The 25328-nt window shown below is 34.4% G+C and overlaps 1 protein-coding gene across 1 annotated transcript in view; it reads right to left on the bottom strand.

Moving 5' to 3' along the window:
- Positions 1-12295: 12295 nt before the first annotated feature.
- LOC143224770 (guanylate cyclase 32E-like) overlaps positions 12296-25328 on the bottom strand; it is an 82529-nt gene continuing 69496 nt past the window's right edge. The window contains exons 16-17 of the mRNA XM_076453043.1: positions 25220-25311; positions 12296-13348 (exon numbers count right to left, since the gene is read on the bottom strand). Coding sequence (XP_076309158.1) covers positions 12746-13348; positions 25220-25311 — 695 coding nt within the window. The 3' untranslated portion in view covers positions 12296-12745. The remainder of the gene's footprint in view (positions 13349-25219; positions 25312-25328) is intronic.

A 25328-nucleotide genomic window follows, 5' to 3' on the forward strand; every position in this document is an offset into this window, starting at 1 on the left:
ATTAAATACCTTGACATCGAATGGACAAGAAGGAAAATGTGCAATCACAAAGACCGTTTACCTCTAAACGATTACAGCCGAATTGCATTTGTCTTTCCAGGGAAACAGCACTGATTCAGAGAGCAAAATGTAACCTTCGAGTAACCATCATTAATCACGTTCCACTTGAAGTGACGCACGAACATGTAATCACTTCCCACGTCAACAATGTTTACAACAATCACGTCTATTTTCCAGCAACGAAAGCGGGAAAGAAAACTGCTTACATTTTGAATGACAGGGTACATTGTGAACGGCTATCGATCTTATGAGGTTTTAGAAAACTAGGTTTATAAAACGTTGGATTATTTATGCTGAAAATGGTTATTTTGGGAACCTGATAGCAGGATCTGTCAGAAACAGGATAAATAACAAGGATATGCACGAAACTTATAACACGTCATATGTTCAAAAGGGGTAAGCCTACGACATGACTTATTTTATCAGATAAGCCTACGACATGACTTATTTTATCAGATTAAGTCAGATAACGCTTTACATTTGATTTTTAACATGCGCTGAAAAGCAGGTCACAAGCTTGAGATTACTTTAACATTATTCTAATTTTTTTGCATAAAAAAACATGTTTTATTTTTATCATACACTTTAAAATACCACAACAATTCTAACTTCCAGGAGATCACAGCTTGGACAAATAATTAACGTAAGAATAAAACGGCTTTAGATGTGTTAAACCAAAGAAGTACCTAGATTTGATAAATGGAAAAAATGCGTTCACTGGACAAACAAACCATACATCTCCAAATCACAATGGTAAACAATTTATAAAAATCGAGTGTTTTGTAATACGAATTCCCATCTTGTTTGTTTTGAATTTAGCGCAAAGCTACTCGAGGGCTATCTGCGCTAGCCGTTCCTAATTTAGTAGTGTAAGACTAGAGGGAAGGCAACTAGCCATCACCATCCACTGCCAACTCTTGGGCTGCACTTTTACCAACGAATAGTGGGATTGACCGTCACATTATAACGCCCCCACGGATGAAAGGGCGAGCATGTTTTGGTGCTACCGGGATTCGAACCCGCGACCCTCGGATAACGAGTCGAACGCCTTAACACGCTTGACCATGTCGGGCCCATTCTCATCTTAGTGACTAGAATTCCATCTTATTTTGGTTTCACCACGTGCATCCAATTTTATACATCTGCCATTACGTTAGGTTTATTTTTTTATTTTTTGAAGCTACGTATAAAGCGACACAATGGGCTATCTGTGTTCTGCCCAACAGGGGTATATAGACCCGATTTATAGTGTTGTAACTCCGCAGACGTACATCGTGTTAAACCTGTTACATTTTTAACACCACGTTTCTCATCTAATCCGTTACAGATTTTTAAGAAGTAGAAGAGGATATAACAGAAGTATTTGAATCATAATATATCGCTACGCCAACTGTAGTAGTGTGTACGCCTTTTAAAAGCTGATATATTTTATGTCATTTCGTGCTTCGACAATTAAAGTTTTATAAAATATATATAGTTACGGTTTCGTCAATGAATGCATCAGCAGGTTCACAGGCGAAACTGTCGATGCAGTAAATAAAGTATTTGTGAAACGTTCAATTGTCTTTGTTTTCCCAATCATACGGAACTCTAAAGAAAACGAAAAATTAAAGGCCCACCAGCGGAACAGCCGCATGTTTGGGGACTTCCAACGCTAAAAACAGGGTTTCAACAGATAGCCTATTGAGTGGCTTTGTGCTTATTTAAACAGGGTTTCAAGAGATAGCCTATTATGTAGCTTTGTGCTTATTTAAACAGGGTTTCAACAGATAGCCTATTGTGTAGCTTTGTGCTTATTTAAACAGGGTTTCAACAGATAGCCTATTGTGTAGCTTTGTGCTTATTTAAACAGGGTTTCAACAGATAGCCTATTATGTAGCATTGTGTTTATGTAAACAGGGTTTCAACAGATAGCCTATTGTGTAGCTTTGTGCTTATTTAAACAGGATTTCAACAGATAGCCTATTGTGTAGCTTTGTGCTTATTTAAACAGGGTTTCAACAGATAGCCTATTATGTAGCATTGTGTTTATGTAAACAGGGTTTCAACAGATAGCCTATTGTGTAGCTTTGTGCTTATTTAAACAGGGTTTCAACAGATAGCCTATTGTGTAGCATTGTGTTTATGTAAACAGGATTTCAACAGATAGCCTATTGTGTAGCTTTGTGCTTATTTAAACAGTGTTTCAACAGATAGCCTATTGTGTAGCTTTGTGCTTATTTAAACAGGGTTTCAACAGACAGCCTATTGTGTAGCTTTGTGCTTATTTAAACAGTGTTTCAACAGATAGCCTATTGTGTAGCTTTGTGCTTATTTAAACAGGGTTTCAACAGATAGCCTATTATGTAGCATTGTGCTTATTTAAACAGGGTTTCAACAGATAGCCTATTGTGTAGCTTTGTGTTTATGTAAACAGGATTTCAACAGATAGCCTATTGTGTAGCTTTGTGCTTATTTAAACAGTGTTTCAACAGATAGCCTATTGTGTAGCTTTGTGCTTATTTAAACAGGGTTTCAACAGATAGCCTATTGTGTAGCTTTGTGCTTATTTAAACAGGGTTTCAACAGACAGCCTATTGTGTAGCATTGTGTTTATGTAAACAGGATTTCAACAGATAGCCTATTGTGTAGCTTTGTGCTTGTTTAAAAACAACAAAAATTAAGGTAGCTAAAAAGTCCTTTTTCCGCGATGGTCAAAATAATTATACCTGGGCCACGGCATGTCCAGGTGGCTAAAATACTCGACTTGTAATCCAAAGTCGCGCGTTCTAATTCCCGTCGCACGAAACATGCTCGCCATTTCGGTCTTGTGGGGTGTAATAATATTACGATCAATCCCACTGCTCGTTGGTAAAAGAGTAGCCTAAGAGTTGGCGGTGGGTGGTGATGACTAGCTTTGTTCCCTCTAGTCTTACACCCTAAATTAGGGACGGCTAGCGCAGATAGCCTTCGTGTAGCTTTATGCGAAATTCAAAACAAACAAACCACTTCACCTGAGTGTAAGATTTCCTTCCTTATATAATCATGAAACGAAACATTCAGTTTATTTATTAATATTGAATAAATAGTACTAATAAAAACGGTCTGATTAATATAAATATTTTATCAACATTAATTTCAATTTAGCAGTGTAAGACTAGAGGGAAGGCAGCTAGTCATCACCACCCACCGCCAACTTTTGGGCTACTCTTTTACCAACGAGCAGTGGGATTGATCGTAACATTATAACGCCCCCACGGCTGAAAGAGCGAGCATGTTTGGTGCGACGGCGATTAGAACCCGCGACCTCCAGATTACGAGTTGAGCGTCCAAACCACCTAGCCATGCCAGGACTTACGAAGTCCAACCATAGTAGCGGCTGTAACACGTGTAACTTAATACGACCAACCATAGTAGCGGCTGTAACACGTGTAACTTAATACGACCAACCATAGTAGCGGCTGTAACACGTGTAACTTAATACGATGTTGACACTGGTATAAAGGTTGTGTAACCACAAAAACAACATCTTTGAGTAGTGAAAGTGTAATATTTTGGAGGATTTACCCAAGAAACATTCGCTTAAAACATTCTCAGAAAGACAACAGTTGTTCTGACGTATGGTTTCACATCTATATTATATTTACTAAAGGGACTATCAGATACAAAATCTGATAGATGCATTTTGTTTGTCTAGCATTTGAGTGTCTTTAAAATAAAGTTTATCTTAGTAGATCTACAAAATAATACACAGAGATAACAGTTCTAGTATTTTCAGTCTCAGAAGGTTTTTAGGAATTCGGGACTGACTCTACTTTCCTATATTGTTCATGACTAATTTTCCGCGAGGCGAGGGAACGAGTTCCAATTCTAAGTAAGAAAGCTCATGATATATCTTATCAAATGACAAGCTTGTAATCTGTGATTCTATGAAAGATGTATTTTATCATCACACGAAAAACACCATCTGGTTTTATAAACAATTTATTTGTATTGTAAACTTACTGCCTTATTCAACAAGTATCTTCTTTATTTCTCCATATGGTAAGAACCAAACTAGGTAAAACTAGTGAATACCAATATAACATTAACTCCAGTAAAGTGAATCGTCGCTTTTAACCAAATTAGAGTAAGATGACGTCATGGTATCCTATTTTACGGTGGAGATAGGACTATTACGTCTTTGTGACGATTGCGCGTTGCTGACACTAAATGAACTTGGGTTTTATGATCTGAAGTCTGTATTCTCCTTTCAAGGTTCTGATTGTCAAACCAAATGACTTGCCTCCAGATAAGTCGTAAAACAGACTACACTAATTGGTTATTTGGTCCATGTTTTGTTAAACTTCCGTTGTAAATAACATGAAATATTTTTTTATATTAATAGTAAAATAGTTCTGGTTTGTTCTCGGAAACCTTCGCGAACAGGGACTTTCAGCAACTCTATGATAATGAAGCAAAATGGTCCGAGCTATCTGTTGCCGCTTACACTGCAAAACCTGTGGAACTGCGTAAAATTATTCAGTCATATTGAATCAGTTCTCTATAATCGTTTATCAGGAAGGACATGATTCACCAGTGAAATTAATTAACATGTTTTAAACGTGTGAGTGATTTATAAAAAAAAAACGCGACATAAAAGTGTGATGACGTATGATGTCTTATGTGGTTCATGTAATATGAAATATTATGGTGTGTTACACTGAATACGGTGCATATTTTCATCAGATGCACACACAAAGGAAATGTAACTGTATTCTGATAAATATTAATCAGTTTATCAAATGGTTATTTCAATTAAAATTTCACACCTTATATTCTGGGTGAAGTAAAACCCCCAAACTATACTGAAATGAACAAACTAGGCAGAATCACTCTTGTAAAAGATATGTGATACAGTTAATATTTATACTAAATTTCCTGCTGACTGTTTAAAATATTGGTACGTCCACTTTATATTCCATTATGAATACAACTAAGAAACAAACAAAAGAAACACACAATGATTTGTACACTTGAACGAGCTTAAATAAAAGGATATGGGTTGGCGATCAGCAGCAGACACCAGTTCCTAGGCCACGATGTTTGCTCCAGACAGTAAAATGCTACAGGGACAAACCCCGGGAAGGGTAGGTACTCTCCTTCGGCACTTCTGTTACCGGCTGCACCCAAACTGGGAGAGTTACCGCCGGAACTCTGGCTGAGGTTTGGGGATGATTCTCCTTGGTCTGATGGTAAGTTTGATTCTTCAAAGACTGAGACACCGTGGCTGCCGTAATCGGAGTTCTCATCGCTGTAAACGTCTCGACTGCTAGGGGAGAAATTTGTCGAGTGGTTGGATAAGTTAAGGCTTCCTTCTGCGCTCCAGAACTTATAGTTCGCAATAGCCATGATACAAGGTATTCCGTGGTCGTATACAGAAAGGTTCGGAGTTCTATATCTTCAGTGCTGTTACACACAAGAGTCACATCTGAATTGAGCACGTTTTGTTTACTTCGACATGTTGCTTTACTGAACAGCTAAGCTCCGTTTTCTGTGAACCATGAGCAGCCGAGATGCTTAGAGGTGGCGCTGAGAAATTTCCTGATGTGAACCAGCTTATCATTAGAATGTAATCATGAAACTCCTCGTGCTCAGAATATCATTAATTGGAAAGTTTCTAGTTACCAATGAGAACCGTGCAAACACGCGGTGTTGGCGTTTTCAGAAAGAGACGTTTTTATTATCGTTTTCGTTTCTCTCAAAGCGGAATAAACACGTCGGTGTTTACTGTGACATGTGTTAGGTTAGGCGTTAACTATAACATAGGTTAAGTTTGGTGTTAACTGTGACATAGGCTAAGATAGATGTTAACTATATATCAAACTGTGACATAGGTTAGGTGAGATATCAAAGTGTGACATAGGTTAGGTTAGGCGTTAACTAGGTATCAAATAGTGGGATAGATTAGATTAGGTGTTAACTGGGTATCAAACTTTGTCATAGGCTAAGTTAGATGTTAATTGTTACATAGGTTAGGTTAGGTGTTAACTTGGTATCAAACTGTGACATAGGTCAGGTTAAGTGTTAACTGTAACATAGGTTAGGTTAGGTGTTAACTGTGACATGGGTTAAGTTAAGTGTTAGCTGTAACATGGGTTTAGTTAGGTGTTAACTAGGTATCAAACTAATACAGGTTAGGTTAGGTGTCAATTTGGTGTCAAATTGTGACATAGGTTATCTTAAGTGTTAACTGTAACATAGGTTAGGTTAGGTGTTAACTGCAACATAGGTTAGGTTAGGTGTTAACTGTGACATGGGTTAAGTTAGGTGTTAACTAGGTATCAAACTAATATAGGTTAGGTTAGGTGTTAACTAGGTATCAAACTGTGACATAGGTTAGGTTGTGTGAGCCGGGTATCAAACAGTGGCATAGGTTAGGTTAACTGTTAGCTGAGTATCAAACTATGACATAGGTCAGGTTAAGTGTTAACTAGGTGTCAAACTGTGACATAAGGGAGGTTGGATGTTAACTGGGTATCAAATTGTGACATAGGCTTGGTGTTAACTAGGTATGAAACTGTGACATAGGTTAGGTTAAGTATTAACTGGGTATCAAACAATGGGCATAGGTTAGGTTAGATGTTAATTGGGTATGAAATTGTGACATAAGATAAGTTAGATGTTAACTAGGTTAAAAACTGTTACATAGGTTAGGTTAAATGTTAACTGGGCATCAAACTAACATAAGCTAGGTTAAGTGTTAACTGGGTATCCAACTGCGACATAAGATAGATTAAGTGTTACCTGTGTATCAAAGCGTGAGATAGTGGTTGGTTTAGTGTTTCATGGCGCAAAGCGACTAAGCTATCTGTTCCCCATGAGATACAATCACGAAAGAGCTACAATAAACATCGATGTCCATTTGTGATCTGGATTCTTTTCACCAGCAACAACTTGTTTCTATTTCTCAGATTTTTTTATATCATATTAATTATAATTAAAGTTGTATTTTTGAGATGTAACAGAGAAGAGATACGAGCTGAATCAAATATTTTGTATTTTATTTACGTAATAATACACTATTTTGTATTTTATTTACGTAATAATACATTATTTTGTATTTTATTTACGTAATAATACACTATTTTGTATTTTATTTAAGTAATAATACATTATTTTGTATTTTATTTACGTAATAATACATTATTTTGTATTTTATTTACGTAATAATACATTATTTTGTATTTTATTTACGTAATAATACATTATTTTGTATTTTATTTACGTAATAATACATAGCACCAAACGTAATGCCACATTACGTTTGTTTGTTTCCAGTCAAACACGAAGCTACACAAACAGATATACATGTTCTTTCCATCATGGGTATCAAAACCCCTTTTCTACTGATGTAAATCCGCATATGTGACTATGTACCACTAGGGGGCGCTACATTTTCACGCTTATTTTTAGCTGAAATAGGATTATTCCCACCAGGAGAGAGAAATGAATTACATTTAGGTAAAGTTAATTGATATTACCAAATAAAATTAACGGTGGTAATAGCTTTTATATCACACATTTGGCAACTATTAACTTGGTTACAATAATATTGCTTATAATCCTCTCAGTGTATTGAAATTTTATATAACAGAAAAGTTCCAGGCTTCCCTCGAGTTACTAGGTGGATATATTCCTGATGTTTGTGTTATAGGTAGATGTAACTATATGTTAGGCTAACTAACCTATATAAGAGCCAATGTAGAAAAGTTCAGGCTTCCCTCGAGTTACTAGGTGGATATATTCCTGATGTTTGTGTTATAGGTAGATGTAACTATATGTTAGGCTAACTAACCTATATAAGAGCCAATGTAGAAAAGTTCCAGGCTTCCCTCGAGTTACTAGGTGGATATATTCCTGATGTTTGTGTTATAGGTAGATGTAACTATATGTTAGGCTAACTAACCTATATAAGAGCCAATGTAGAAAAGTTCCAGGCTTCCCTCGAGTTACTAGGTGGATATATTCCTGATGTTTGTGTTATAGGTAGATGTAACTATATGTTAGGCTAACTAACCTATATAAGAGCCAATGTAGAAAAGTTCCAGGCTTCCCTCGAGTTACTAGGTGGATATATTCCTGATGTTTGTGTTATGGGTAGATGTAACTATATGTTAGGCTAACTAACCTATATAAGAGCCAATGTAGAAAAGTTCCAGGCTTCCCTCGAGTTACTAGGTGGATATATTCCTGATGTTTGTGTTATAGGTAGATGTAACTATATGTTAGGCTAACTAACCTATATAAGAGCCAATGTAGAAAAGTTCCAGGCTTCCCTCGAGTTACTAGGTGGATATATTCCTGATGTTTGTGTTATAGGTAGATGTAACTATATGTTAGGCTAACTAACCTATATAAGAGCCAATGTAGAAAAGTTCCAGGCTTCCCTCGAGTTACTAGGTGGATATATTCCTGATGTTTGTGTTATAGGTAGATGTAACTATATGTTAGGCTAACTAACCTATATAAGAGCCAATGTGCATCACACCAAGCTTGAGTTTGTCTTAACTCGTTCTTGAATTAAGACATTTTATGTTATATCACCAACGTTTTAATAACAAACAAACCTTTCAAATCAACAGGGACTTTTAACTAAAACATCAGCAAGTATCATTTTTTTTTCAATTTTATAGTTCGTGCATTTAAATCTATACTTTCAGTACATGGAATAACAACAATATTAGGTTATACTTCTGTTACCGAGCGACATGACATAAAAGCCATTGTTGAAGCGCATTGTTGAAGCGCATTGTTACCAATACGCACTGACTTTTCTACATATTTGAAGTTGTTGGATAAATAACCACTTCCTTTTAATGTGGTTTTTCGCTGACTTGCCTCATTAAAAAGATGAGCACATACGTACATAAGATAATTAATAACACCCAGGAGCGCACCCTCAGGGTCCTTTTAGTATGGGTGCAAAGTTTTAGGATTCTGTTTTTAGTTATGTTTTTCTCTGTGGCGGTGACACATACACAGACACGCACGTGCGCACGCGCTTATTTACTTATCTGTATGTTTGTTTGTGATTACTATTTTCTGTGTGAATTTTTCTAACTTGTCTCGTTAAAAAGATACACACACATGTGAATAAAATAAGTAGTAATTCTCAGGCGCATACCATCAGGGTCCACATAATATGGATGCAAAGTCTCAGGATATTAGGTTTTTCCGCTTGGAAAAATTGGGGTCACACACGCAGATGCGCCTTTTTATTATTATAAACATATATATATACACATGAACTCAAATAATTAATATTCCTGTTTGCTGATATTGTATCTAATATTGTTCACCCTTTTCTAAATTCTAAATCAGATAACAGTATTTGATTTCTTAAGTGAGTTTAGTAAGTCAACATTTCTGTTTGTTGGTTTATATTTAATATTGTTCATTTTCTTAAGTTTTAAGTTAGATAAAACTATTTTGATTTCTTAAGTGAGTTTGGTAAGTCAACATTTCTGTTTGTTGGTTTATATTTAATATTGTTCATTTTCTTAAGTTTTAAGTTAGATAAAACTATTTTGATTTCTAAAGTGAATTTAAGTAGTTAGTATTCCTGATACCAAGAAATGAAAATGAGTAATAGCTAGAAATGATAAAACCATTTGAATATTGGTTCCAACATGCCAACGTTTATCTTAATGTATTTCTAACTTTTAATGTTAAATATATTACTATGGAGGCTCGGCATGACCTGGTGGTTAAGCCACGCGACTCGAAATCCGAGGGTCGCGGGTTCATATCCCTGTTGCGACAAACATGGATAAACTTTCAGCTGTGGGGGCGTTATAATATGAGGGTCAATTCCACTATTCGTTGGTAAAAGAGTAGCCCAATAGATGGCGGTGGGTGGTGATGACTAGCTAGCTGCCTTCCCCTTAGTCTTACACTACTAAATTAAGGACGGCTAGAGTAGATAGCCCTCGAGTAGCTTTGCGCGAGGGCCTGGCATGGCCTAGCGCGTTAAGGCGTGCGCTTCGTAATCTGAGGATCACGGGTTGGCGCTCGAGTCGCGCCAAACATGCTCGCCCTCCCAGCCGTGAGAGCGTTATAAAGTTACGGTCAATCCCACTTTTCGTTGGTAAAAGAGTAGCCCAAGAGTTGGCGGTGGGTGGTGATGACTAGCTGCCTTCCCTTTAGTCTTACACTGCTAAATTAGGGACGGCTAGCACAGATAGCCCTCGAGTAGCTTTGTGCGAAATTCCAAAACAAGCAAACAAACAAAGCTTTGCGCGAAATTAAAAAAACAACAACAAACGAAACAAAAACAATAAATACGAGAATGTTAAAAACTAAGTCTCTGGAGCCTTTAGATTGAACTTGGTATTCTGCACATTTGGTGACAGACGAAACTTCAATGCTTAACGGATAAAACAAACAAAAAACGTTTCCTTTGACGACTTTAATCTTTATGGTTCTATTAATTTCAGCTGAATGATGAGAAAATTAATCTTCGTGGACCTCCTATATGAATATAGCATGCTTTAAGGACTATAAGTTTATATGCTGTAATATAGGATTAGTCTTGTATACCGAAAAATTCCAACAGAACTTATATGCTTTTTGGTTGACCTTAAACTGTAGCTTAAATTCTGTTTTATACTGTGAAACGAAATGAGACGTACATAGCTTATTTTCATATATAGTCAGAAAAAGTACAGTAATAAATGTCTGATACTGAATCTTTAAAGCTTAGATTACAGAAATGTTTAAATGTTCGAATCCCTGTCACACCAAACACACTTCTCTCCTAACATATTTTTTATTACAGGAGCTTCTGATATTTTGTTTAAAATGATTTATTTTCATCAAGTTTATTTATTTTGCTATCATTTATTTTTGTTATATATTGCCTACAGCATGATATTAAGCTTAGAGTATCTGACACGATCAGGCCTGGCATAATCTCTTGGTTAACCTGGTGATTATTAGGCTTAGAGTATATAACACGACAAAGCCTAACATAGCCTAGTTAACCTAGTGATATTAGGCTTATAGTATCCGACACGATAAGGCCTGGCATAATCTCTTGGTTAACCTGGTGATTATTAGGCTTAGAGTATATAACACGACAAAGCCTAACATAGTCTAGTTAACCTAGTGATACTAGGCTTAGAGTATCTGACACGACAAATCCTGGCATAATCTAGTGATTAACCTAGTGATATTTAACTTAGGGTACCTTCCATTTAGTAAAATGAGATTCAAAATTGGTAATCCTAAAGGTAGCTTCTTATGAAAATAATGATATATGTAATCGGATACCTTACACAATAAAAAATGTGGAAATAACCGAATAAGAAAAGGATCACGTCTTACCGAGTTATTTTAACATGCTAAAGTACAATTTATGTTTAATAATTCTCACCGACTTTTACATTTAAAATATTAATATTATAGTTGTTAACTCAAGTTATTTATTTAGCTACACACGTGCCCTCTCTCAAAAGAAATAGATACTGTTGTTTTCCGCATATAGAAATTCATGTTGAATTATGTTTTATTAGTTTCGTATTTTCGAGAAAAATAGGAAATCATGTTAAAAGTAAACATTATTGAAAAGGGTATTATTTGTTATAGTTCTGAAACAAATATTGGTATTCACAAACAATGTGTGTATTAGATGTATGTAATTTTATTTTCCTGGTAGAATAAAAACACCATTGAATATTCTATTCTATATCATTGTACTTTCTTTTTATCAAAGAGTATATCTTTAAATAAGTATAATAAGTTTATTAATTTACAGTGGTAGAGTTAGTCTGTTCTTCGACCACGTATACTTGTCTAGTACAGTAATAATAATAATAAAAGTCAGCGAGTTCAGTTGAGTAACTCTGAAGTTTAAATATTAAATCATTCTTTTTACTATTAATTTTACTTTGTAGTGCTAGATGGCAGCACATTTTAAGTTTACCTGAGGTCCCTTAGATATATCTACTAAAGAATTTTTAGTGAAAATAAATTTAATAAAAACCTATAGTGAGGAAAGCAATTATAAATATGTGTTAAAACGAAATGTACTAGAGTACGATCACGTGTTGATATCTTAAACTGTGATAGGTTGGTTACCAACCAATCATAAAGTGCCACCTCAGCATAAACTCTGTAAAGTGTAGCAACCAAACACTGCCCAATGGCAGTAGTGTAATCTAGTAATGGTTTCCAGGAGTAAAATAAAGCAAGATAAATGCGTGAAAGTTGAACGTTTAGTTGTTAAAGGAAACTTTATTTTCGCTGAGTTTTCGTTTCATGTTTATATACCAATATTTCTAATTAATCTGTCGAAAGTTTGGTTCAAAAATCACTAGTATGTACATAACTCAAAACACTTTACTTTTCACAAGAACACCAACGATCAAATAATTTTTCACAAATAAATACCCTTTATAACTTATAATAATACTGATGTGATTTCCTTCACGTTTTGAAGGAATATAAAGTAAATTAAAAGTAAGAATAGTACACAATAAATTAATTAAAACTGGTGAATTATTAGGAAACTTTTTAACTTGAGGGAATGATTGGACCATATGAAATAAGATATTGGTTTCATATTGATTCGTAGTTTCTGTAAAAAGATTTGCTATAAATTTAAGTAAAATTACATCTTTTTCTCTATGCATGTCAATGAATTTATAAATAAGTGCGAGATCTATCACATAGAGCTTTCTCTATGCAACCCAGTCAATCCCAAAATTTTAGGAAGAAATGGTTCACTTTCTGACTGGGTAAACATTAACTGTTTCTTATCAAATGGCGGAAAACGCAATTTATTTCCTAGAATTGTCTCACATGTTCCTATTGGACGCTTCTTGAGAGGTTTTGATCCAATGAGGAAAGTGATAACTGAATCATCCACGGGAGAGTTTAGAAAATAAAGATCTTTTGTCTGTTTGTCAATGAACACATCTTTCAAACAACGCATACAACTAGGACCTAAGCAAGGACAGGAGTGCTGTTTGTCTCTCAGATACAATGACATTAAGGGACTGTAATTAGAATGAGAAACTGTATTGGAATTAACACTAAGTTCTTCTCTCTTCAACAGATCCTTCTGTTTACTATCGTCTTTCGCAAAACGTAATTTTTTGGGCGATTCTAGCGACATCCTGCGGTCGTGACTGTACCCAGATCGTATTTTTCTCAAGGAACTCCGCGGTTCTCTCAGACAGCCTGTTTTCTTCGAGTTGCCTCGACGTGTGGAACGTGGATGTTCCTCCTCACCCATAAGCCAATATGTTATCATTTCTCCTTTCCCCTGTCGGAAATAACAAACATTATTACAGATATATCTATTTTCTGTCAGTATTTTTATCAGAAATGTGTACAATTTTTGCACACCAAGAAATGTGCAGGATTGCCGTAGCATTATGCGCTTTCTGAACTCCTACGTTTCTCAAAAGGAAAACAAAATCGTCTTTTGTATAATGCCTCGTTTAGATAGAAACGTTACTTAGGGCTTTTCAGCTTGCTTAAAACTATCGACCTAAACATTATTTTCAGAATATAAGAACTACTCTACAGCAAATTGTTGTTTATTGGTTAACTGACACATAAAATCAAGGCAAGAAATTTCTAAGCGAAGTTTGACAATTAAATAAATTTTAAAGATTGGTTAATGACAATGAAATACAGTAGTGTGAAAGAAATATCAAATCAGGCTTAATTTGTGGTATTCTAAGACTTAAATATTTTCGGTTACAATTGGAATGCTCAAAACAAGCGAACACTGAATGCTCTTGGACCATAATTTAGTTAATTTAATAACAAATTAGACAGTTATTTTAATAAAAAATTAGACAGTTATTTTAATAACAAATTAGACAGTTATTTTGATAACAAATTAGACAGTTATTTTAATAACAAATTAGACAGTTATTTTAATAAAAAATTAGACAGTTATTTTAATAACAAATTAGACAGTTATTTTAATAAAAAATTAGACAGTTATTTTGATAACAAATTAGACAGTTATTTTGATAACAAATTAGACAGTTATTTTGATAACAAATTAGACAGTTATTGTTATAACAAATTAGACAGTTATTTTGATAACAAATTAGACAGTTATTTTAATAAAAAATTAGACAGTTATTTTGATAACAAATTAGACAGTTATTGTTATAACAAATTAGACAGTTATTTTGATAACAAATTAGACAGTTATTTTAATAACAAATTAGACAGTTATTTTGATAACAAATTAGACAGTTATTTTGATAACAAATTAGACAGTTATTTTGATAACAAATTAGACAGTTATTGTTATAGCGTTAAATGATGTGATTGTACAATCGTATTTAACAGAGAGAGCAGTCTACCACATAAAGATCTCAACTTTAATTTATCAGAATTAATTTGTGTGTGCCAAAAATCTTTTCACGAAAGTTAGAACTTCCATTATTAATAAGAATGTTTATTTTTTGGTTAAAATTTACTGAGTTTCGAAAAAAATAAACAAGAAGACTTAAAGTTAAAAAAAGCGAAAGAAACTAAAATCTGAGACGAAAAACTTATTAATACAATAATATTAGCAACTGCCATCTAGTGGCCAAATAATAAATAATAATAATAAATAAATTTAGTATTCCGAAAGTTGTTTAATTTCAAAGTCTAAGTATAAGGAAGTTTATTTCAATGTACACCTAGATCAACGTGTGTTATTGGGTAATATTAGTTTAGGAGAATTTCGCTTCTCATCAGTAACCCTGAACAAAAGTTAAGGAAATAGAGATAAGCTGTTGGTATGAACTTGCTTGGTACTGATTTCACTTATCTAATGTATAGGTTTTTCTAGCAGCGACTACAAAGCACGTTCGCACCAACAGCATATTTGATATGTTTTATATGACACACAGTATTCTCTGTTGTAGCAGTTCAAGACAGAAGACAGATTTAAGACAATGTTAAGATCTGAACATAAGCTATCCTAAGTCGCTTCTGTTCTTTGGAGGCACAAAGTAAACTTATTAGGATTGGTGAGAATCAGTGGTGTTTTGCCAGCTATAAGTGGACACATAAACATTTTATAACAGTTTATATTAGAGAGATGGTTTAAGTTTTTGTTGAAATAAACCTTCCCCTAGTGGCTCAGCGGTATGTCTGTGGACTCACACCCCTAAAAACTGGATTTATAAATCCATGGTCAGCAGAGCACCGATAGCCTTTTGTGTACTTTTAAACAAACAAACAAAAAATAAATATACGACAATGAAGAAAACATAAAGAAATATTTTCATGGCTTGATTGTTGGGGTGTTTAACTTGAGATCAAAACCCGTCCCCGAACATATTTGCCATTTCAGGCGTGAGGGTGTTACAATGTTACGGTTAAGCTCACTATATGTTGGTAAAAGGAAGCTCAAAGTTAGCAGTGAATTGTGTTGACCAGCTGCTTTTGTTTTAGCCTATTGCTTTAAAAGTAGTAACGGTTACCCTGAGTTACTAAGCGCGGAATTAAAAACAACAAGAAACAAACATTTATTCAATCGTTTGTGAGAAAGTTATTTATCAATTTACATGATCTGTATACCAGTGTGTAACAAATCAGATATCTCATAAATTATGTCTTTTTGGTACTTATCCAACCAATAGGAATGATGCACTCAGACCTTCATCAGTAAATATTATTTGTTTATAAAATCAACCAATAGAAATGATCCACTCAGACCTTCATCAGTAAATATTATTTGTTTATAAAATCAACCAATAGAAGTGATGCACTCAGACCTTCATCAGTAAATATTATTTGTTTATAAAATCAACCAATAGAAATGATGCACTCAGACCTTCATCAGTAAATAGTATTTGTTTACAAAATCAACCAATAGGAATGATCCACTCAGACCTTCATCAGTAAATATTATTTGTTTATAAAATCAACCAATAGAAATGATCCACTCAGACCTTCATCAGTAAATATTATTTGTTTATAAAATCAACCAATAGGAATGATCCACTCAGACCTTCATCAGTAAATATTATTTGTTTATAAAATCAACCAATAGAAATGATGCACTCAGACCTTCATCAGTAAATATTATTTGTTTATAAAATCAACCAATAGAAGTGATGCACTCAGACCTTCATCAGTAAATATTATTTATTTATAAAATCAACCAATAGAAATGATCCACTCAGACCTTCATCAGTAAATATTATTTGTTTATAAAATCAACCAATAGGAATGATCCACTCAGACCTTCATCAGTAAATATTATTTGTTTATAAAATCAACCAATAGAAATGATGCACTCAGACCTTCATCAGTAAATATTATTTGTTTATAAAATCAACCAATAGAAATGATGCACTCAGACCTTCATCGGTAAATATTATTTGTTTATAAACGTAATGCTGTTGGTTTAGGTTTACCATTATATTTCACTCCACAAAAAACAAACAAACAAATAAACAAAAAACAAACTCAATTTGTTTTTATTTATTTGTGTGTATGTGCTTGTTTGTGTGAGCATAATTTGAGTACAACGAAACACTTTATGTAAATGTATCAACAAAATATTACAGAGAAGTTAGTGATAAGACATACAAAATCAACAATACCAAATCAACAATTTCATCTCATAAGACGAAGCTTAAGATACGGTCTTTATGGTTCTACATATTACACTGGCGCAACGTTTAAAACTCGAATGATGTTAATTTTAAAAATCGCTGGTTAACTTCAGCGCCACCTATGTCAGAACATTTCAAACTAAACTTTTAAGATCACAATCGAGTATCATCTGGACAGTCATTTACTTTGTAGCTGAAAGCTTCTACTCACTTGAAGACAAACAAATCGATACATCTAAAAATTAGACCAACTTTGAGAAAACTAGGCCTAATTACTCAGAACTTAACATATTTACTTGCTAGAAGTTTTAACACAAAAAAATATTATGCAGGCATTGAGTGACACCTTTAAAAAAATATTAAGAAAACAAAATTGTTATGGTTAAATTAATTAACTTTGTTTTTTTTTTGGTTCGTTATCAGTTAGTCAGTAAGTTTAATTAATTAACAATATCTAATTTTATTAATGAGAAAATATACTCTTCACCTATATACGCACACAGCAAAGGAAACAACTAACAAACAGACTAACATGGCTACGCGGGTAGGGGAGTTCGAGTTGCAACCTGACAGTCTCGGGTTCGAATCCCTGTCGCAACAAACATGCTGTGGGAGTTTTATATTTTATGCAGTCAATCCCATTATTCGTTGGTAAAAGAAAAGCCCAAACAATAGCGATGGGTAGTGATGACTAGCCAGTCGCTTTCCTTATAGTCTTACAGATGACTAGCCAGTCGCTTTCCTTACAGTCTTACAAATGACTAGCCAGTCGCTTTCTCTATAGTCTTACAGCTGACTAGCCAGCAGCTTTCCCTATAGTCTTACAGATGACTAGCCAGCCGCTTTCCCTATAGTCTTATAGATGACTATCAAGCCACTTTCCCTATAGTCTTACAGATGACTAGCCAGCAGCTTTCCCTATAGTCTTACAGGTGACTAGCCAGTCGCTTTCCTTATAATCTTACAGATGACTAGCCAGCCGCTTTCCCTATAGTCTTACAGATGACTAGCCAGCCGCTTTCCCTATAGTCTTACAGATGACTAGCCAGCAGCTTTCCCTATAGTCTTACAGATAACTAGCCAGCCGCTTTCCCTATAGTCTTACAAATGACTAGCCAGCCGCTTTCCCTATAGTCTTACAAATGACTAGCCAGCCGCTTTCCCTATAGTCTTACAGATGACTAGCCAGCAGCTTTCCTTATAGTCTTATAGATGACTAGCCAGCCGCCTTCCCTATAGTCTTACATATCACTAGCCAGCAGCTTTCCCTATAGTCTTACAAATGACTAGCAAGCCGCTTTCCCTATAGTCTTACAGATGACTAGCCAGCCGCTTTCCCTATGGTCTTACAAATGACTAGCCAGCCGCCTTCCTATAGTCTTACATATGACTAGCCAGCTTCTTTCCCTATAGTCTTACAGATGACTAGCCAGCAGCTTTCCTTATAGTCTTATAGATGACTAGCAAGCCGCTTTCCCTATAGTCTTACAAATGACTAGCCAGCCGCTTTCCCTATAGTCTTACAGATGACTAGCCAGCCGCTTTCCCTATAGTCTTACAGATGACTAGCCAGCCGCTTTCCCTATGGTCTTACAAATGACTAGCCAGCCGCCTTCCCTATAGTCTTACATATGACTAGCCAGCTTCTTTCCCTATAGTCTTACAGATGACTAGCCAGCAGCTTTCCTTATAGTCTTATAGATGACTAGCAAGCCGCTTTCCCTATAGTCTTACAAATGACTAGCCAGCCGCTTTCCCTATAGTCTTACAGATGACTAGCCAGCAGCTTTCCTTATAGTCTTATAGATGACTAGCCAGCCGCCTTCCCTATAGTCTTACATATGACTAGCCAGCCGCTTTCCCTATAGTATTACACCATTAAATTACAGACGGCTAGCGCAGATAGCGCTCGTGTAGTTTTGCTCGCAATCCAAAAACGGATAAACAACTAATAAAAATTGATAGGTACTTCGTACCTGCTGTTTCTTCTCTCACGACAGAGAAAGATCCTCACAGTTGATCAACAGGTATCGACGGTCAAAACGTATATATATATATATATATTTAAAATTTCGAAACGATTTATTGTTTCACTTATATCATTTTTAAAGAAGACAAAAATTATCATAAAAAAACACACGAACATCCTAGATCAATGAAGGAAGCCTCCTTTGAACCGTTAAGTACTTTGGTTGTACATCATTTAGTATATATTTACAGTAATACATTTGCCAGTGAGGGATTGTTTGGACTTCGTCATGATCTATGTGTATACAAGTTGTTTGCAGAGAAAGGCTCACATCTGTGACGTCACGTACATCTATTAGCATGTACAAATATACACGTATCATGTAAGATATACTTAACTCTCCACGTAATGAAAATATATTATAATTTTGATACCCTGAGTGGGATTTCAAAAATCATGTGAGCTAGGGTTTAGTAGAATAAATGTCAGTTTTGAATAACTGCAGATCGACGAGAGTGTTAGAGATGTTTATTGACAAGAGTAAAACAGTCTAAGTAAACCTTGTAATTAATACTGTTAAAAGAAAGGTTTATATCATTACGATCGTATATACACGAAATAATATTTCTAACAGAAGATAAAGTGAACAAACCACAACCCGAATTGAACAAACCACAACCCAAATTGAAGAAACTACAACCCGAATTGAAGAAACTACAACCCGAATTCAACAAACTACATCCATTAAAGTGAAGCAAACAAACTACAACTGTTTTAAGTTAAATGAACAAACTATAACCTTTGAAGTGCAGTGAACAGTTGTAAAACTGTTTGAAGTAAAGTGACCAAATTACAATCGTTGAGGTGAAGTAAACAAACTACAATCGTTGAAGTGAAGTAAACAAACTACAATCGTTGAAGTGAAGTAAACAAACTACAATCGTTGAAGTGAAGTAAACAAATTACAATCGTTACAGTGAAGTAAACAAACTACAATCGTTGAAGTGAAGTAAACAAGCTACAATCGTTGAAATAAAGTGCACAAATTACAATCGTTGAAGTGAAGTAAACAAACTACAATCGTTGAAGTGAAGTAAACAAACTACAATCGTTGAAGTGAAGTAAACAAACTACAATCGTTGAAGTGAAGTAAACAAGCTACAATCGTTGAAATAAAGTGAACAAATTACAATCGTTGAAGTGAAGTAAACAAACTACAATCGTTGAAGTGAAGTAAACAAACTACAATCGTTGAAGTGAAGTAAACAAATTACAATCGTTGAGGTGAATGTAAACAAACTACAATCGTTGAAGTGAAGTAAACAAGCTACAATCGTTGAAATAAAGTGAACAAATTACAATCGTTGAAGTGAAGTAAACAAACTACAATCGTTGAAGTGAAGTAAACAAACTACAATCGTTGAAGTGAAGTAAACAAACTACAATCGTTGAAGTGAAGTAAACAAGCTACAATCGTTGAAATAAAGTGAACAAATTACAATCGTTGAAGTGAAGTAAACAAACTACAATCGTTGAAGTGAAGTAAACAAACTACAATCGTTGAAGTGAAGTAAACAAATTACAATCGTTGAGGTGAATGTAAACAAACTACAATCGTTGAAGTGAAGTAAACAAGCTACAATCGTTGAAATAAAGTGAACAAATTACAATCGTTGAAGTGAAGTAAACAAACTACAATCGTTGAAGTGAAGTAAACAAACTACAATCGTTGAAGTGAAGTAAACAAATTACAATCGTTGAGGTGAATGTAAACAAACTACAATCGTTGAAGTGAAGTAAACAAGCTACAATCGTTGAAATAAAGTGAACAAATTACAATCGTTGAAGTGAAGTAAACAAACTACAATCGTTGAAGTAAAGTAAACAAACTACAGTCGTTGAAGTGAAGTAAACAAGCTACAATCGTTGAAATAAAGTGAACAAATTACAATCGTTGAAGTGAAGTAAACAAACTACAATCGTTGAAGTGAAGTAAACAAACTACAATCGTTGAAGTGAAGTAAACAAGCTACAATCGTTGAAATAAAGTGAACAAATTACAATCGTTGAAGTGAAGTAAACAAACTACAATCGTTGAAGTGAAGTAAACAAGCTACAATCGTTGAAGTGAAGTAAACAAATTACAATCGTTGAGGTGAATGTAAACAAACTACAATCGTTGAAGTGAAGTAAACAAGCTACAATCGTTGAAATAAAGTGAACAAATTACAATCGTTGAAGTGAAGTAAACAAACTACAATCGTTGAAGTGAAGTAAACAAACTACAATCGTTGAAGTGAAGTAAACAAACTACAATCGTTGAAGTGAAGTAAACAAGCTACAATCGTTGAAATAAAGTGAACAAATTACAATCGTTGAAGTGAAGTAAACAAACTACAATCGTTGAAGTGAAGTAAACAAACTACAATCGTTGAAGTGAAGTAAACAAATTACAATCGTTGAGGTGAATGTAAACAAACTACAATCGTTGAAGTGAAGTAAACAAGCTACAATCGTTGAAATAAAGTGAACAAATTACAATCGTTGAAGTGAAGTAAACAAACTACAATCGTTGAAGTGAAGTAAACAAACTACAATCGTTGAAGTGAAGTAAACAAACTACAATCGTTGAGTGAAGTAAACAAGCTATAATCGTTGAAGTAAAGTAAACAAACTACAATCGTTGCTGTAAAGTGAACAAATTACAATCGTTGAAGTAAAGTAAACAAATTACAATCGTTGAAGTGAAGTAAACAAATTACAATCGTTGAGGTGAAGCGAACAAACTACAATCGTTGAAGTAAAGTGAACAAATTACAATTGTTGAAGTAAAGTAAACAAATTACAATTGTTGAAGTGAAGTGAACAAATTACAATTGTTGAAGTGAAGTGAACAAATTACAATTGTTGAAGTGAAGTAAACAAATTACAATCGTTGAGGTGAAGCGAACAAACTACAATCGTTGAAGTAAAGTGAACAAATTACAATCGTTGAAGTAAAGTGAACAAATTACAATTGTTGAAGTGAAGTGAACAAATTACAATTGTTGAAGTAAAGTGAAGAAAGTACAACTGTTTGAACTGAAGTGAACAAACTAAAACTACCTCAGTAAAAACCTTAAGTCTAAAACAAGATAACCGTCCAACCTTCTGTGTATGTTCCACTTGTCCCCAATCCTTTCTTTTTATCTTCCATCCGATTACGAATGTAGCGTGCTAACCACCAGAACGTATATTAAGCAATATCAACCCCTCTGAACAGAGAGTTTAAATGATTGTGTCTTGTTCTCTCTCCTTCAGAATCTATAATACGTCCCTTTCCTGGTACAAGAAGAACATGTTGTATTTTGTTCTTCCCAGATATCGCTGGAAAGAACTCAAGTTCTGTGATCAACACATTGAGTTAATCACGGCTGATTTCACAATAAATGGTAAACTTGTGTTTAGAACTCAAGTTCTGTGATCAACACATTGAGTTAATCACGGCTGATTTCACAATAAATGGTAAACTTGTGTTTAGAACTCAAGTTCTGTGATCAACACATTGAGTTAATCACGGCTGATTTCACAATAAATGGTAAACTTGTGTTTAGAACTCAAGTTCTGTGATCAACACATTGAGTTAATCACGGCTGATTTCACAATAAATAGTAAACTTGTGTTTCTTTTCTTTTTGTTGAATCTTTTACAAGTTTGTATCTTTACCTGAAATTTCTGATTTAGAGCACAATTATTTTTACATGTTATATGATCGGGCTCTTGTTAAACATAAAGTTGCACAATGGGATGTTTGTAGTCTGCCCAAAACGGGCAGTTAAAATAAGAAAGAAATCCGCATCGGTAATAATTTATAATAGTTTGTTTGTAATTAATCACAAAGTTACACAATGGGCTCTCTGTTTTCTTTAATTTATAATAGTTTGTTTGTAATTAATCACAAAGTTACACAATGGGCTCTCTGTTTTCTTTAATTTATAATAGTTTGTTTGTAATTAATCACAAAGTTACATAATGGGCTCTCTGTTTTCTTTAATTTATAATAGTTTGTTTGTAATTAATCACAAAGTTATACAATGGGTTCTCTGTTTTCTTTAATTTATAATAGTTTGTTTGTAATTAATCACAAAGTTATACAATGGGCTCTCTGTTTTCTTTAATTTATAATAGTTTGTTTGTAATTAATCACAAAGTTACACAATGGGTTCACTGTTTTCTTTAATTTATAATAGTTTGTTTGTAATTAATCACAAAGTTACACAATGGGCTCTCTGTTTTCTTTAACTTATAATAGTTTGTTTGTAATTAATCACAAAGTTACACAATGGGCTCTCTGTTTTCTTTCTACCGTAGGTATCGAACCCCCATTTCTAGCGTTGTAAGTCTGCAGACACTCAGCTGTGCCACTGGAAAGGATTAAAGTATTTTTTTTTTTTTTTACCATAGATCGTTTGTGATTAAGTACAAAGCTACACGATAGTTTATCGATTCTCTGTCCACCACGGATATGAAACCTGGTTCCTAGCGTTAAATTACAAGAGTTGAAGAATCCAAGAAGAAAGAGTTAGATGACTCTGGTTTGATTATACATAAGAAGCAACTAATTTTGAGTGTAAAATATTTACTGAAACCTTAAAGTCAATTGAGTTTTAGTTTCCGTTCGTTCTAATGTAATCGCTAAAGACAAGTTTTAATACATTTATTGATCTCTTCCATTACGTTTGTTTGTTTTGAATTTCGCGCAGGCTGTCTTCGCTAACTGTATTTAATTTTAGCAGTGAAAGACAACTAAATGGAAGGCAACTAGTCATCACCACTCACAGCCAACTCTTGGGCTACTCTTTTTACCAATGAATAGTGAAATGGATTGGATATGATAGCACTCCCACGGTTGAAAAGGCATGTTCCGTGTGACAGGGATTCGAACCCAAGACTCTCAAGCACCATAGCCACCTGACTTAGTCGAGTCCTGAATTGCATGAAGAAATGAAAAGTCCATTAGAAACTTTCGATTCTTAATCTGAGGTCGCGGGTCCGAATCCCTGTCACGCCAAACATGCTCGCCCTTTCAGCCATGGGGGCGTTATAATTTTCTGGTCAATCCCACTATTCGTTGGTAAAAGAGTACCTAGCCCAATAGTTAGCGGTGGGTGGTAATGACTAGCTGTCTTCCCTTTAGTCTTACACTGCTAAAGTAAGGACGACTAGCGCAGATAGCTCTCGTGTAACTTTGCGCAAAATTCAAAAGAAACAAACTTTAGTTCGTAACTCCATCTGTTGTCCGATTTGAGATCTAATTTAGACTGTGGTTACTGAGTATTTATTCTTGTTTAGTATCCATCATCCATGTTTTTTTGTAACAAAACAAAAGAAGTTTGAAGCTATTTGAAGTCCCGGATAAATGGCTCATGGACCAGCTATGTTTTTGTTTTTCAAGTACAAACGTTTATCTCATATCTTCATCTTTCGTCCAATTTGTGATCTAACTACAGTTTTGGACCCAGAAAGTGAAACCTTTTCGATTAATGCGTTTGATAGATTAACTTATTCTATTTATGCCTAAAATAATTTCAACTACAAGGAAGGCTGGTAGAGATCTTAATTCGTAATAAAATTAAATACAGTATATGTAGCCCTAACGGTGGATATTACTATTGCAATAAAATATATATAATTAAAGAAAACAAATTCATGGATTAATTTACTCTAATTTGGCCTAAATGGATTTCAAGCACCGCGGCTATTGAACATTCACATTTTTTTTATAATAAGAACGTTTGATGGAAGGAATTTCGACAAACTGTCAGCTGCATTCTTTGTTGTCTCTCTTTGATTTATCACGTGACTATCGAGGGGTGGGGATGCTGGCTGGACGTAATAAGACGATATCTTTAACATCCTAGTGCTTATAATAACTGATATAGCATTGTGGCTACAGGCTTACCCAAACTGTATTACTTATGTATAAATATGTACACCTTAATATACCACGAGAAGCAATCCGAAGCAATCAGTAAAATTTGAGATAAAAAGGTTATTTTAAAACAATACGTTATACAATACAACAGCCGGCATAGAAATATGTCACACTTAGAAATATATGTATATATATCCTTGAAATTTGAGTAACATTAATTTGATAAATAAGAGTTTTTTATGGTACAGCATATTTTGAGCCGTTGATTTTAAAATTACCACAACCATAAACTGTAATAAATATAACCGACGATAGATGGCAGCAAACGATGGTAAAGAGAACTTACGATGTTTGACGTTTGTACCTTATTTACATTGTAATAACAAATATTTTTATTTCCTGCTTTTGAAGTTCATAAGTCACGCTGTATTGCAGCGACCGATTCAGCGCACAATTCTTCTCGCACCCATGTTTTGCTAATATCACGACATGTCTACTGACTGACTGACAGACAACACATTGCTCTATAGTGGTATGAATGGTTAAAACATGGTGATCCCTAGAGGAGGTTTTTGGCCCTTTTCGGGGGAGTTGGAGGAACATAAGTTATCTTTTCTCTAACAAAATTGTACTTACACACACACACAGATGTATTATCTAAACTTAAGTTACCTTAATGTTAATAATTCCTCTCTCTTCCAAATGGTATCCTCCAATTTTTTCTAGTATTTTCTTGGTTTCAGAGCTACAATGAATCTTGAGAGCTGTGTATAATAAAAAG

The sequence above is a fragment of the Tachypleus tridentatus genome, chromosome 9 (assembly GCF_004210375.1).
Source record: "Tachypleus tridentatus isolate NWPU-2018 chromosome 9, ASM421037v1, whole genome shotgun sequence".
Classification (NCBI taxonomy): Eukaryota; Metazoa; Arthropoda; class Merostomata; order Xiphosura; family Limulidae; genus Tachypleus; species Tachypleus tridentatus.